This window comes from Fukomys damarensis, unplaced genomic scaffold (genome assembly GCF_012274545.1).
Source record: "Fukomys damarensis isolate Sample0158 unplaced genomic scaffold, DMR_v1.0_HiC HiC_scaffold_27, whole genome shotgun sequence".
Taxonomy (NCBI): domain Eukaryota; kingdom Metazoa; phylum Chordata; class Mammalia; order Rodentia; family Bathyergidae; genus Fukomys; species Fukomys damarensis.
Window position 1 is genome coordinate 6,165,528 of NW_022900939.1, and position 13,397 is coordinate 6,178,924.

General features: G+C 40.2%; 1 protein-coding gene across 4 annotated transcripts in view; it reads left to right on the forward strand.

Moving 5' to 3' along the window:
- Positions 1–13,397, forward strand: part of Ambra1 (autophagy and beclin 1 regulator 1) — a 153,238-nt gene that overhangs the window by 56,352 nt on the left and 83,489 nt on the right. For all 4 annotated transcript variants that reach the window (XM_010612462.1, XM_010612463.1, XM_010612464.1 and 1 more), the window contains 2 exons: positions 3,045–3,125; positions 3,755–3,855. In XM_010612462.1, coding sequence (XP_010610764.1) covers positions 3,045–3,125; positions 3,755–3,855 — 182 coding nt within the window. The remainder of the gene's footprint in view (positions 1–3,044; positions 3,126–3,754; positions 3,856–13,397) is intronic.

Here is a 13,397-nt window from a genome sequence, read left to right on the forward strand (position 1 = left end):
TTTTTTGTGTACCAGGGATTGATTTTTTTTGGTACCTTGTCCTTGCAAGGCAGGTGGCAGAACCACTGAGCTAAATCCCCGGCCTCTGGCTCTTAAGTTTTCTGAATGCATCATATCAAGTACTTTAAATTTCTTTAGTTTTTTTTCTTCACACTCTTAACATCAGCCCTCTCCACTTTCTCCTATTCTCCCACCTCAGATCTGTGCATTGAAATGTGCTTCCCTGTCTTAATTCCTTGTCTCTGAATCTGCTTTTTTTCTAGACAACAGACTAGAGAGTAATTACTCTTTTCACCTCTAGTTTCTTAGAGCCATATCTTTGGTCTGACATCTATCTCTGTCAGTGCTGAAACCACCCCTTTTCCTTCTTGTTGTATGATTTGTCATTTTGGTTCTTACCTTTCCCACCTTAACCCATTCTTATTTTCAAGATTTTTCTGGTCAACAAATGTCTAAACTGTTTGGCTGTTTTTTCCTATAGACTTTTGTTTTCTTTTCCTCTGGGCAGTGTCTCATTTGTTTGTTTAGCACGTTTTCTCTCTTCTAACCATTCTGGCTCCTGTCCTGTCATTTCTCCTTCTTTGCTAGAGTCCTAACACATTCAATTTGAAGGCTTCTGTACATGTTAATTGAGATGCTATTTAGCTCCTGCTTTTCCATCCCTAGCCAAGATGTTAAGCTGAGGCCCAGCACCAACACCTCCTTTCATTGAGTATTTTGCTTTTATGATGCCTTCAATCTGAGACTTACTTGCATTTGAGCTAATCTTGTTCTTATTTTCCTGTTTTAAAAAATTCTCCAGTAATCTCTAAACACTTTAAAACCATTTGTGCTCTCTGAATTCTATCCACCCCTCTTTTCTCCAATTTTTTTTTGGGGGGGGATAAAATACATCTAACATAAAACTTCATGTTTTAACCTTCTCTTTTTTTCTGAAATGAAGAAACTGAATAACAAACTTGATTGTGTTTAGGTTTCAATAACACCAGAAAAAGCTGTGTGATGTATGTTACAGGGATTCATGTTTCACCCGGCCCTGGTGTTTGCCCATTGTTTTGAGTTGTCTTCCTGCATCCTCTCACCAAATTCTGTGTCTCCCTTGAGAGCTGGCAACTCATCGTCAGTGCTCTCTAGAAGGCAGTGCCTCTTTGGCCTTGAAGGAGCAGATCATCAGCTCCATAATGTGGTTCTCTCAGAGCTGTAGAGTTACTGGGTTTGTTCCCTGATACTTCTTTCTAGCTTAGTTGTCAGTCTTCCTATTTCTTTTCTTTTCTCTTTTCTTTCTTTCCTTTTCTCCTTATTTCAATACTGGCGATTGAACCCATGGGTGCTCTACTACTAAGATGCATCTCCAGCCTTTGTTTTGTTCTGTTGTTTGAGACAGGGATTTTTACTGTGTGGCTCAGGCTGGCCTTGAAATTTCTGTGTAGTTCAGATCGGCCTCTAACTTGTGATATGCCTGCCTCAACTTTCTGAATGCTGGAATTACAGATGTGTGCCAGTAAGTCCAGTTAGAACTTCTGATCTCATTACAATTTTTGCCCCCTTTTTACTTTCTATTTAGTTTTAATCTCTTTCTGCTTACTCTTTTTATATACAGTATTTGAAGTCAAAGGAATATGATATCTCAAGGAAAACAATAGTGTGCTTTGTCTTTTTGGGAAAATAAAAACCAAATACTGACTTTTAATGGATCAACTTCCAATATTCCTGGTATTGATTTCTCTTAATGCTCAGCAGCCAATCTGCCAAGATATCAAAACCTTCATAGGCTTTTATTTAGGCTTGTACTGTTCCCAGTGGTCCACTTAAAATCAAAGTGTTGCCTTAACTTTGGTTCCAGGGCTGGTTTGAAGATTTCCTCATTGATTTGAAGATAATCCAAAGGGAAAATTCAGAAAATATACCAGATTGAGCTCTCAGAAGTTCATTTATTTTGTGGAGTTGTTTAAGCAGCTAATTAACTGTTCTGTCCAGCCTATGCCCTTTGGCTTATTGTTCCTGTGATGCATTGGAAACAAAGCCATGTGAGTTCCTTTTCTCCCTTTTCTTGTAGTAAGCAATGAAGTGTAGCAGAAGGATCCCGGGCTTTAAAGTCAGATCTTCCTTGTCTTCATCTACTTACTAGTTATGTGACCCTAGGTATTTTCCTGTTTGGATCTTAGTCTTCTTATCTGTAAAACAGAAATAATACTCTATGGGGTAGCTAGAAAGCTTAAATGGGATAACATTTTAGTAATCTATGTTTTGGAACATCATAGAAAATACATTCAGGTTATTATAATTGCTTTAATAGTCCATAAAGAAAACATCTTGGCTTTTTTTCTTTTTCCCCTTGGTACCAGAGATCGAACTTGGGCCCTTGTGCTTACGAGGCAGGTGGCAGAACCACTGAGCTAAATCCCAGGCCCTTTTTTCTTTTTCCTTAAATGATCTTGGGATTGCATTTTCTAATGTTCACCTCTGTTATTTTTTCAGTCTTTCAAAGAAAGAATTAATTGTAGTCTTTTTCTTTTTTCTTTATCGCTGATTTTCCCATATGGGAATCTTCTCATTCATCTAATTCACTTTAAGGTCACTGTTTGCAAGTTTATGTTCCAGATCCCAAGATCTAAACTTGGCTTCAATTTAAGGTGTCACAAGTTCAAAGACCACATTGACTTAAGAAAAATCCTCCTTCTCCTTCCTGAACTGTTAGTAAATGCTAAAAAGCTTCTAGTTGACGTTCTCCAGAAATGCTCTATAGTAATACACCACCCAAGTTACCACGAGGTGACTGATTTCTGCAGACTCGCCCCTCAGTAAGAATTTAGTTTGGGGAATGGTGGGTGAGTCTGTCTTAGTGTCTCTCTGTGTCTCTGTGGTCCCTTACACTCTGTCTTTTTGCTTTTTTGGGACAGTGTCAGGAATAGTAGCCCAGGCTGTCCTGGAACTCACGATCCTCTTGCCTCAAGCCTGATGAATGCTGGAATTATGGCTGTGTGCCACTATGACTGGCTTTTTCTTAGTGAATCTCTTATGGGTAATCTTTTTGTTTCTTCCAGGGATAACGGTGACAGATCCAGGCACCGAGCTCCCCGTAATGCCCGGATGTCTGCACCTTCACTTGGACGCTTCGTCCCAAGGTAAAAACTGGATTGTGAACAACAGAGGGAGTTTAGGATTTAGTTTTAAAACTACTTTGAGGGACCAGGAATGTAGTTCAGTGGCGCAACATTTGCCCAGCAAGTGTGAGTCCATGAGTTTGTTTCCCGGTACCCACACACAAAAAAACTTACTTTGTGGTCTTTGAATTATCCATACCTGGAATTATATTCTAGTGAGCCTATATTCCCACCCTGCTGCCTGAAGACTTGACAGGAGATGATAGCCACAAAATGAGTTAGAAAAGTGGTACCTGGGAGAGCTGGGGATTTAGCTCAGTGGTTCCGCAGCCTGCCTCGCAAGCACAAGGTCCCAAGTTCTATCCCCGGTACCAAAAAGAAACAGAGAAAAGTGGTACTGAGAACATTGTGTTCAAAGACAGAAGCCTTGGAGGCATTGTATGTACTTGGCGTGGGTTGCTTTATTAGAAGGGCAGAACTAAGATAGAAATTTGTGAAAGGACAAATTCTGGGAATTATCATGTCTTTCTGGGTTTCTGTGGGTTCTTTAAATTTAGTGTATCCCTTAGCCTAGAATTTTGAAGGTAATAGCATTTCCTTGTTTTGTGGTAGTCTTCAGTAGGCTTTTCACACATGATTCCTTCTTGTAGGCGTTTTTTGCTGCCTGAGTACTTGCCTTATGCCGGAATTTTTCACGAACGTGGACAGCCTGGCTTGGCTACACACTCTTCTGTTAACAGGGTCCTGGCAGGTAAGGAAATGTTTCTTTGGATTTTTACAGTGTGAGGTGTCAGGGAGCCAGATAAAGCTTTTCACCGCTCCTTTATCTATGTTGGTGTGTGTGATAGTGTCTTGACTAAAAACTGTTTTGGAGTCCTATTCTCAGTTCCTTACTTTCAGGCAATAAACAACAGGGTTCTCTTTCCTAGTCCTACTTCCTTCAGACTTTTTGTTAAAAAGTGTTTAAACCATTTGTTTTTAAATCTAGCAATTAACTTCTGGCTATGCTTTTAATTGAATGATAAGGTGTCTTGTTCATGTTTCGGTTGGAGAGACACGCATGAGCCAGATCCTGTGCAATTAGGAGCTTAATGCACACCTCTCCAACCCTTTGCTGCTGCCAGCACATGGAGTTTCCAGGCACTGTGGACTCTTTGAAGGAACGAAAAGGGAGAGAGACTCTAAAGCTACATCAGAACCTTCTGCTCAATTGAAAATGGGCAGTTTTTATAGGCTCTGAAGCTTTATGTGACCAGGCTGTGAGACATGATGTGTGCAGCAACTTGTGATGACAAAGATTATCCCCCCACAGTACTAACTTGTAAATGTTATGTTGTAAATGTATGCAAAGGCATAAAAGGTGTAAAATTCGTGCTACATTTAGTTATATCTCAATAAGTGTCTTTATGAAAAATTTTGGAGCTGGAAATGTAGTTCAGTGCAGAGTGGTTGTCTATCATGAAGCCCTTGGTTTGATCCCCAGCACTGCAAAAGCAAAGCAAACAAACAAAAACCTCTCAGCATTCTGTTGTGGAAAATCTGCACCATGTGGTAAAGGTACAGAGGGATCTGGTGAGACAAGGCGAGTATTTGTGACAGCTGGTAGTCCATTGGATTTGGCCTCCCCAGAGTACCATCTTGGACACAATATTAAGGACTAGAAATACCAGAATCCTCAGGGGTTTCTCTTCTAGTCACCAAAGCTTTGTAGGCCCTGGCCTGGGAGGGGAGCAGACTCTACCATAGTAGTCTGCCATCGTCATCTGAGGAGGGCTCTGGTTCCTTGGACCTCTCCTTTCCTGGCATTGCTTTGTGGCTTGGTGGAAGGTATATGGGAGCTCCTCACTACAGATAATCATTTGCTGCCAGGCAGTCATACTCCATAGCTCCTTTCTATTCTGTGTTTCAGACATCTGGTTCTACCACCCTACACAGCATCTCCTGATCCTCTACTTCTGGCAAATCTCTGTCACCTTGGCATTTAGCTTTTTTGGAAAAGCTGTATGTTTTTGTCCTTCTTGCTTGATTACTCTTCACCTCCACTTCCTATTTCTTCTTATTGCTTGTGGTCTGACCCTAAGTAGCCTACTTGTACTTATGGATGTCTTTGAATATAGGGGCTGTGTTCCAGCAGGCAGGTGTCTACAAATGTGGAATTAATAAGAAAAGTTCTCTATCAAATAATGCTAAATGGGGCTGGGGATTTAGCTCAGTGGTTCTGCTGCCTGCCTTGCAAGTGCAAAGACCTGAGTTCAATCCCCGGTACCAAAAAAATGCTAAATGTTCATAGGAGAAGGAGATCTCATCTCCAAGAATCTCACTATTGAGTTACATTAGTAGATGGCTTCTTTTTATAATTGGTTTGCTCTCATTTTCTCAAGATACACCTTAGAGAGCCTCTTGGTTTTTCCTTTAAAGCTGTCATCATTTGTAGGTATTTGATTATTCCTCTAGAACAGTAGTGCATGTATGGCACGTGGGCAACATCAGGCTGTTTGTTATCATTGAAAGCTCTAAAAGGTTCGACATCACTGCTCTAGATTCTCTTGACAGTTGGGTCATTTTTGTTTTTCCTTAAGAAAATGCCAACAGTAGTAACAGCAATAAGAAATGCTTAACATTTTATTAATCACTTGCTGTGTACTAGGGGGGTTTTAAGTGCTTTTATACACTACATTTCTGTCTTGTGGCACAGTAATGTTATGGGATGGGTGATGTTACCTAAGTAACAGTGGCAGGAACCGAAGCCCAGAGAATCAAGTCCTCCCTCCAGTGTGGTTTGGCCTGGCAGCATTGGAGCCCCAGCTTAGCCCAAGCAGCAGGCTCCAGGGTGAGTACTGCAAGCTGCTTGCCTAGTCTGCCTCCCTATAGTTGTTAAACGGACAAAGCATCAAATTAGCACTCTTTTTTAGAACCTTAATCAGAAAGCGCTCTCGGGGAACTTGACTGACCTTCAGAGTTTTTCTTATTTAATTCCTCTATTTTAAGTAGTTCCTAGACATGGCTTTTTATGACCCGCTGGTGCTTGCTGAGGAAAATCTTATTATGTAATAGCCCTTTCCCAAGCCTCCTTCTCCTCCTAGATATAGATGTTTTGCTTTTATTAAACTTACTTGTGATCATGTAATTGAGCTGCTATAATAATGGCTTTCATAGTGAAAGAGAAATTGGCCTTTTAGCAGTAAGCACTCCCAATTTTCCTGGAAAGGCGCTTTCTCCTGTACGATTGGAATGAGGATCTGGTGGTCCCTGAACAATCATATTCAGCACATATGTGCTCTGCAGCTGTTATGTGCCGGGCAGGGTTCTAGACTAGGAGGTTAAAGATGAATATGAGCCCTGCCCTCCTATAGTTCAGTCTCAAGGGCAAGCCATGCTTAATCTTACCGTTCATCCCTTGGCTCCGAATATTATTGGAACATTTGTATAATGAATGGCTTTTTGGAGGGTGAAGCATGGAAATTTGGCAGGCATGGAGGGACAAAGCAGACACGTATGCAGTTTTAAAAGGTGTGACTATTGCTGTGGTCACAAATGAGTATCAAGCTGACCCTAACAGAAGCTATTCAGAAACATCAAGAAAAATGGATTTGAAAAATTAAGACCCTTTCGGTCTTGTTTCTCCCAGAAGAGCCTGGGTGATACTTGTGGAGCAAGAAACTGAGGACCTGAGACAAACCACCCTTAACACCAAGATAGGAGCAAAAAGTGGCTTTTAATGTCGCTGGCTGATCAAGTGACTCCTGTTAGTCTCAAGATCCCTGAAGAGAAGTTTGTGCTTTGTTTTTGTTTGTTTGTTTTTGGTGCTGGGGATCGAACTCAGGGCCTTGCACTTGCGAGGCAGCTGGTGGCACCACTGAGCTAAATCCCTGGTCCAGTATGTGCTTCTTTATATACCTCTTTTTACATCTACAAAGCTTAGTTCTTTTGGTGTTTTCCTGGGAATATAACAAGCAGGATTTACACAAAGCAGAGCAATGGAGAGAGGGAGAGCAAAGAGTTCTGGCAGAACTTTCTGAGTCCATTATGCTCCTTTGGTGAGAGATTACAGAAGCTGTAATGCTACTGAAGTACATTGTACAAAGAACATAGTTACCTACTTAACCTATAGTTGCCTAATAACGCATTTAACCCATAGATGCCCAATTCCCTATGGAGGGGTGGTCTCCTCTCATGGAAGCTACCAAGCAGGAATCCATTTGATCACCTTCCGTCTCTTCACCCTTATCTTCACACCTTCTCAACAATTCTGTAGCTTCCTGGGGGCTTTTAGCAACCGATCAGCCCAGGTCAGAACTGATCGGGGACCATACTTAAACACGTGTAAATACATTTAAAGCTCCTATAACTCTACCAGATGTACATTTGAGGAGACATGCAGAAGTCTAAGGAGCTTCCCCTGCTGACTCTAGTAGGCAGCTTTAGCTCATTGTAGTTCTAGAGACTGGATTGAAGGGAATAACTGCTTGCAGTGGGCCAGGTGCCATCCTCGTGCTTTCTCACATTACTTTCATTAATTGTTGTGTCAACCCTGTAAGGTAGGTGGTGCCATTTCCATTCCGCAGGAAGAAAACTAAGGCTTAGAAGAGTTACGCCACTGGTCCAGTATAACACCGTGATAAGCAGACTTGGAACTTTCAGCCAAGTCTGCCTGACTCATAAGACCTCCATTTGGTCTTCTGTGCTCTTTTGCTTGAGTTCATAAAGTAGGGAATATCTGCCAAAAGGTTCTTAAGCTTAAAATATTTTCCTGCATATTTGAGGCCTCATAAAAGTGAAATGAGAAACCCTGGCATTTGACAGCCTCCTGGTAAATTACTGGAAGAACAAAAAACTTCTAAGGAATAAGGGACCTGGGTCATGTAGGGTATTAGTTATCTGCCCTGCATAATCTTTTTTGACTTTCATCCTAGTGAGCATCTATTTCTAGCAGATGTGGGCCTTAATTTACTATTTTGATTAAAGTCAATGAGAAGTGTCAGGATTTTCTTGCTCCTGCCCACAGGACATTGGAGACTGGTCAAGTGGGCTGGAGATGACTTTGTGTCCAGTCATCTTAAATTCTCTTGATTTCTACTTTGACCCATTAGTTGTTTAGGAGTATGTTGTTCATTTTTACATATCTGTGAATTGCTCCCATTTCCTTCTGTTAGGCCACAATGAAATTAAGAAATTACTAAGAATGTACTTTTAGCTGGGTGTGGTGGCTCACACCTGTAATCCCATCACTTGGGAGACTGAGGCAGGAGGATCTCTGTGAGTTCAAAACCAGCCTGGGCTACATAGTGAGTTCCAGGTCAGTCTCAGCTACATAGTGAGACCCTGTCTCGAAGAAACAAAACAAAACAAAAGAGTATACTTTACATGATTTCACTTATTTTAAATGTATTATAATGTTTTGGCTCAGTTTATGAACTGCCCTGGAAAATTTTACTATGTGTTTGAGAAGAATGTGTATTATTAGCTAGAGATTTGTGGGGTGTAGGGGGGTGCTGGGGATTGAACCTAGGGTCTCACACATACTAGGCAAGTGCTCTATCACTAAGCTGTATCCCCAGCCCTAGGTAGAGTTGTGTAGATGTCAGTGTTGTTCAAGTTCTGTATATCCTGGCTGATATTCTGTCTGCTTGTCCCATTTATTATTGTGTGGGTATTGAAATTTCCAGAACTTGTTGTGTCTTCATCCCCATAGTTCTGTCAGTTTTTGTTTTGTTTTGTTTTGTTTTTGGTACCGGGGATCGAACTCGGGCCTTTGAGCTTGCAAGGCAGGCGGCGGAACCACTGAGCTAAATCCCCAGCCCTGTCAGTTTTTTTTGTTTTTTGTTTTTTTGGTACCAGGGATTGAACTCTGGTCCTTGCGCTTGCAAGGCAGGCCACCAAACCGCTGAGCTAAATCCTCGGCCCTAGCCCTGTCAGTTTTTGATTCATGTATTTTGGGATTTTGTCCTTTGTTAGGGCACCTCCAGTTCTCAGAAATAATCTGCTCTGGTTCTCAACTTCTGGTACTGGGGATCAAATTCAGGTGTTGGAACCACTGAGCTAAATCCCCGTCCCTGTATGTTCATAATTCTTACAGCCTTTTTTTCTTGCAGCTTTTTGTCATATCCCTCTGTATTTAGTAATATTTTTGTCTTAAAGTCTGTTTTAATTAGTATAGATACTTCAAAAGTATAGATACTTTTGCTTTCAAACTATTTAGATCTATGAATCTAAAGTATGTATGTTTTGGGGTGGTACCGGGGATCAAACTCAGGACCTTGTGCTTGTGAGGCAGGCGGTGGAACCACTGAGCTAAAAAATCCCCAGCCCCGTGAACCTAAAGTATGTGTCTTATAAATAGCATATAGTTGAATCTTGTCTCTGAATTATTTGGCCCATTTACACTTAATGTTATCATTGTTTTTATCTGTCATTTTGCCCAGCTTTTTACTTTTTTAATGTCTTCAAGTTTTTCCTGTGATGACTTTGTATTAAATGCATACCATCTAATGTGCCATTTTAATACCTTTGTTGAGTTTTGAACTATATTTTGTAAGGACCTCCTTCAGATTTATGTAGCCTTATCTCTGGTAAGGCACAGAAGCATTGCTACTTTGTAGCTGTGCAGCTGTTTGTGCTGCTGTCATATACCACATACCCAAATATTCCATTACTTTATGTAATCTTATCCTTCTATCTGTTGACTATTGTGACACATAATTACCCCATTCCCCAATAATTTTTTGTTAAGTTTATTTTTGATGGTCTTTTGCCCCTCTCATATTTATTAAAAATACTAATATTCTCTCTCCAATGTTTCTGACTGTCCCCTACCTCCCCTTGCCTGGTACCTTAGGAATTGCTTTCAGGAGGCCTCTAATCTAGTTTGGTCAACCTCCATGGGCTTCTGGAACCTCAGGCTTACTGACTTTTAGGAACTAGCCTGATTTCACAACCCAATAATACATCTGACTAATACAACAAATTGCTTAATTGTTCATTGTCTTTAGATCTGTACTTTGATTAGCCAATCTGAGAAAGATGAATGAAAGTTAATGCATTTGAGATCCATTGTGGTATTGCTGAAGTATGAATGGGCGTGAACAATGATTCTGGTGTTGGACCCTTTTATCTCATTGGCTGAGCTCTTTATCTCCCTGCTTTGTACCCTTCTGGTACCCAGTAGCCAGGCAAATAAAGTGAATGGCACATTCCAACTCAACATCAATTAAGACAGCTGTTTATAAGCCCCAGATAAATGGACAATTAGTGATGGTGGTACTAACTAACTAGTGCTGCTTTAATAATTAACCCAATTACCTTTCCTTCTGCTCCAGTGATGAAAGTAAAGGCAATAAGGGGCTGGCTTGGTTGCCTGGGAAACAAGTAAATCAGCACTCCTCCCAGAGAACACAGCCTTCCCAGCTGCCTGGCAACACCCAGGGCCTTTTACTCGGTGTGTACCAATCACTGGAGTGTTCTTGTGTTCTCTATCCCAGCCCTTTACCACCTCCTTATACCAGTATGTCTCTTTATACCACCAGGGAGAGGTGTGCTTCCTGTTTCTGTATTGAATTGCCCATATAGATATTCCTTGTTTAACGCCTAGGTTAACAACTGTTCAGACATCCAACCTGCTGCTGGATTCTGACCTGTCTTCTTTTATTTTGTCTAGTTCTGTACATCTTGTTAATAGAGCCTCAATGTCTTTTTGTTTTGGTTTGGTTTTTTTGGTACTGGGGATCGAACTTGGGACCTTGAGCTTGTGAGGAGCTTGCGAGGCAGGCACCACCACTGAGCTAAATCTCCAGCCCCATTAATGTCTTTTTTTTTGTATAGTGCACCTTGTACTATAATTTTTGCTCATTGTGCTGTACAGCTCTATAGTTTCATGTTCTGTTACACGTTACAGTACTGCCTGTAAGAGGCAAATAAAAGCAAAGTTAGTTTCCTCTTGGTCTTTTGGCTAAGATCAAGTGTAGTATTTGTTCTTCATCAAGTTGGAGTTTTCTTTGACCATTCCTTTGTTCTGAATATTGTAACATATACTATATACATTTCCTCATTTAGGTATTATTTCATTTAACAACCTAGCCAGGGAAATGGAACTTGGTTATTAAATGAGGAGTGACTGTAGCCTATTTTGTTGATAATGAGTTGATCGTTAAGTGTGTTGTACTGATAAATACAGCATTTATGAAAAGACAGATGTCTTCCAAATATTTATTATTTCTTTTTGTAATACTGGGGAAAAGTAAGCTACCTGATGTATTTTGGATATTGAGGTCAAACACGCACCCTCATCCAACAAATACATGTTTTGCCTGTTTTGATGCCAAAGGGTATGATTTGGAGCACAATCTTATGAGACCTGTTGAGCACATATGTTACAGGGAGAACAGCTGTGCCAAAGGGCCAGAAAAATTTATCAGTGCTCTCTTTTGATTGGGCTCACTTTGAAGGACTATTTGTTTCCAACAGTTCCTCAGGTGATAATAAAATGGATTCATTTGGAGATAAATAAATTCTCAGGTATAAACAAACTATAGAAGTGATGTTTGAGACTTTTTGATATGTAGATATCATATGGGAGAATATATTTTCTCAAGGGTTATATGTACACTTCCGAACTACAGGAAACAACTAAACAATCATCACTGTTATTCTTGGCTCTATGATTGCTTTATGTGTTTAATTTTGTCTTACACTCAGGCTAGTCAGCTCCTTTACTACATAACTTTATATGTCCTATCCTCCACAATATTTCCTGCAGAGGCAAACAGAGCAGTGGCTCCACTTACGCCAACTCATTGTCAAGGATATTTGGTGTTTCCAGGGGTTTCTACAGAGGCAAAGAGGTTCGTGGGTCTGTGATATCTTATTAGCAGTATTTTAGTTTCATCGATCTGTTGCAGTGACCTTCAGAAGCTCTTTAATGAGCCAGAATTGCACATTCAAACCACAGCTTCCAGCAGTTTTAGCTTTGTGACCAATGTAATCTTGAAGAATTCACAGAAGCTGCTAAGATCCAGGAAAGGGAATGGGATTTGCTAAAGATCATATCTGGATTGCCTCTTTTTGTGATCATGATTATTGATGAGCACTTCTCTATCACTGCTATATCATAAGATATCCTGGATTTTCTGAATAATTTTCTTCCCTGCCCTTTCTGACATGTGAGGGATCAATATTGCCTAAACCCAACTGGTATGATGATTTGTTGGTGGCTGCTATATTTTATATTAAAAAATAATTTTCATTGAACTATTTTGATAATATGATGTCTAGTACAGGTATTCCTCATTTAACAACCTACCTGATTAATGACCTTTTGGACTTAGCAACTGTGGCATGTTACTCAGACTTACTGACCCTATACTCACTTATCACCCATCTTTTTTGTTTTTTTGTACAGTTCTACACATCTTGTTGATAGAGCATTAATGTCTTTTTTTCAGTGCAGTATATCTTTCTTATATATTATTATAATTTTTGTTGATTGTACTGTACAGTACAGTACTATTGTTTTATGTTCTGTTATACATTGCATTACTGCATATTAAGCGTTAGGCAAATAAAAGCAAAGTCACCAAGCTGTAGTTTTCTTTGACCATTTCTTTGTTCTGAATATTGTAATCTACAACCCCCTTATTTAGTGATCAGTGAATGACCTAGCCACATGTCTGAACTTGGTCAGTAAAATGTGGAGTGTCTGTAATTCTTCAGACTTCAGGGAAAAATATTGGGCTTTGTCAGTGAACTTTTCTGTCCCTTTTAATAAGTGGGACTTGGTTTTTCTTGCCTTTGTCTTTCCCCCAGGAAATCTTCTCTTGATCTTTCTCCACTGCTTCTTTATGCATGTGCTCTTTCTGTAATGTCACTTTGAAATGTACACAGCACTTTCTAGATGCTTAGTCTCTTCCTAGTGAGCCTTGGGTATGACAAGATAATTAAATGCCCTCAGGGAGTTTGCAGTCTAGCTGGGAGATGGCCTGATTTGTTTTGTTTGTTTATTTTTTACCTGCTACTGAAAATTTAATGATTCCCTTAGGATTTTAACTACCAGTGCTGATACGTTAGCTAAGAGAGGTGCAGCTCAAACCTAAGCTTGGATAAAAACATTTTCCTGTACAGTTTGAAAGAACTCTGAAGGTATCCCAGCTCACCTTTGCAGGGTAGAGTTTGTCCAAGAGGCAATATAGAAAAATTAAGAGATTGGGCCCATAGGTCCAGGAATTTAGCTCAGTGGTTCTGCCACCTGTCTTGCAAGCACAAGGTCCCAACTTTGATTCCTGATGCCAAAAAAAAAAAAAA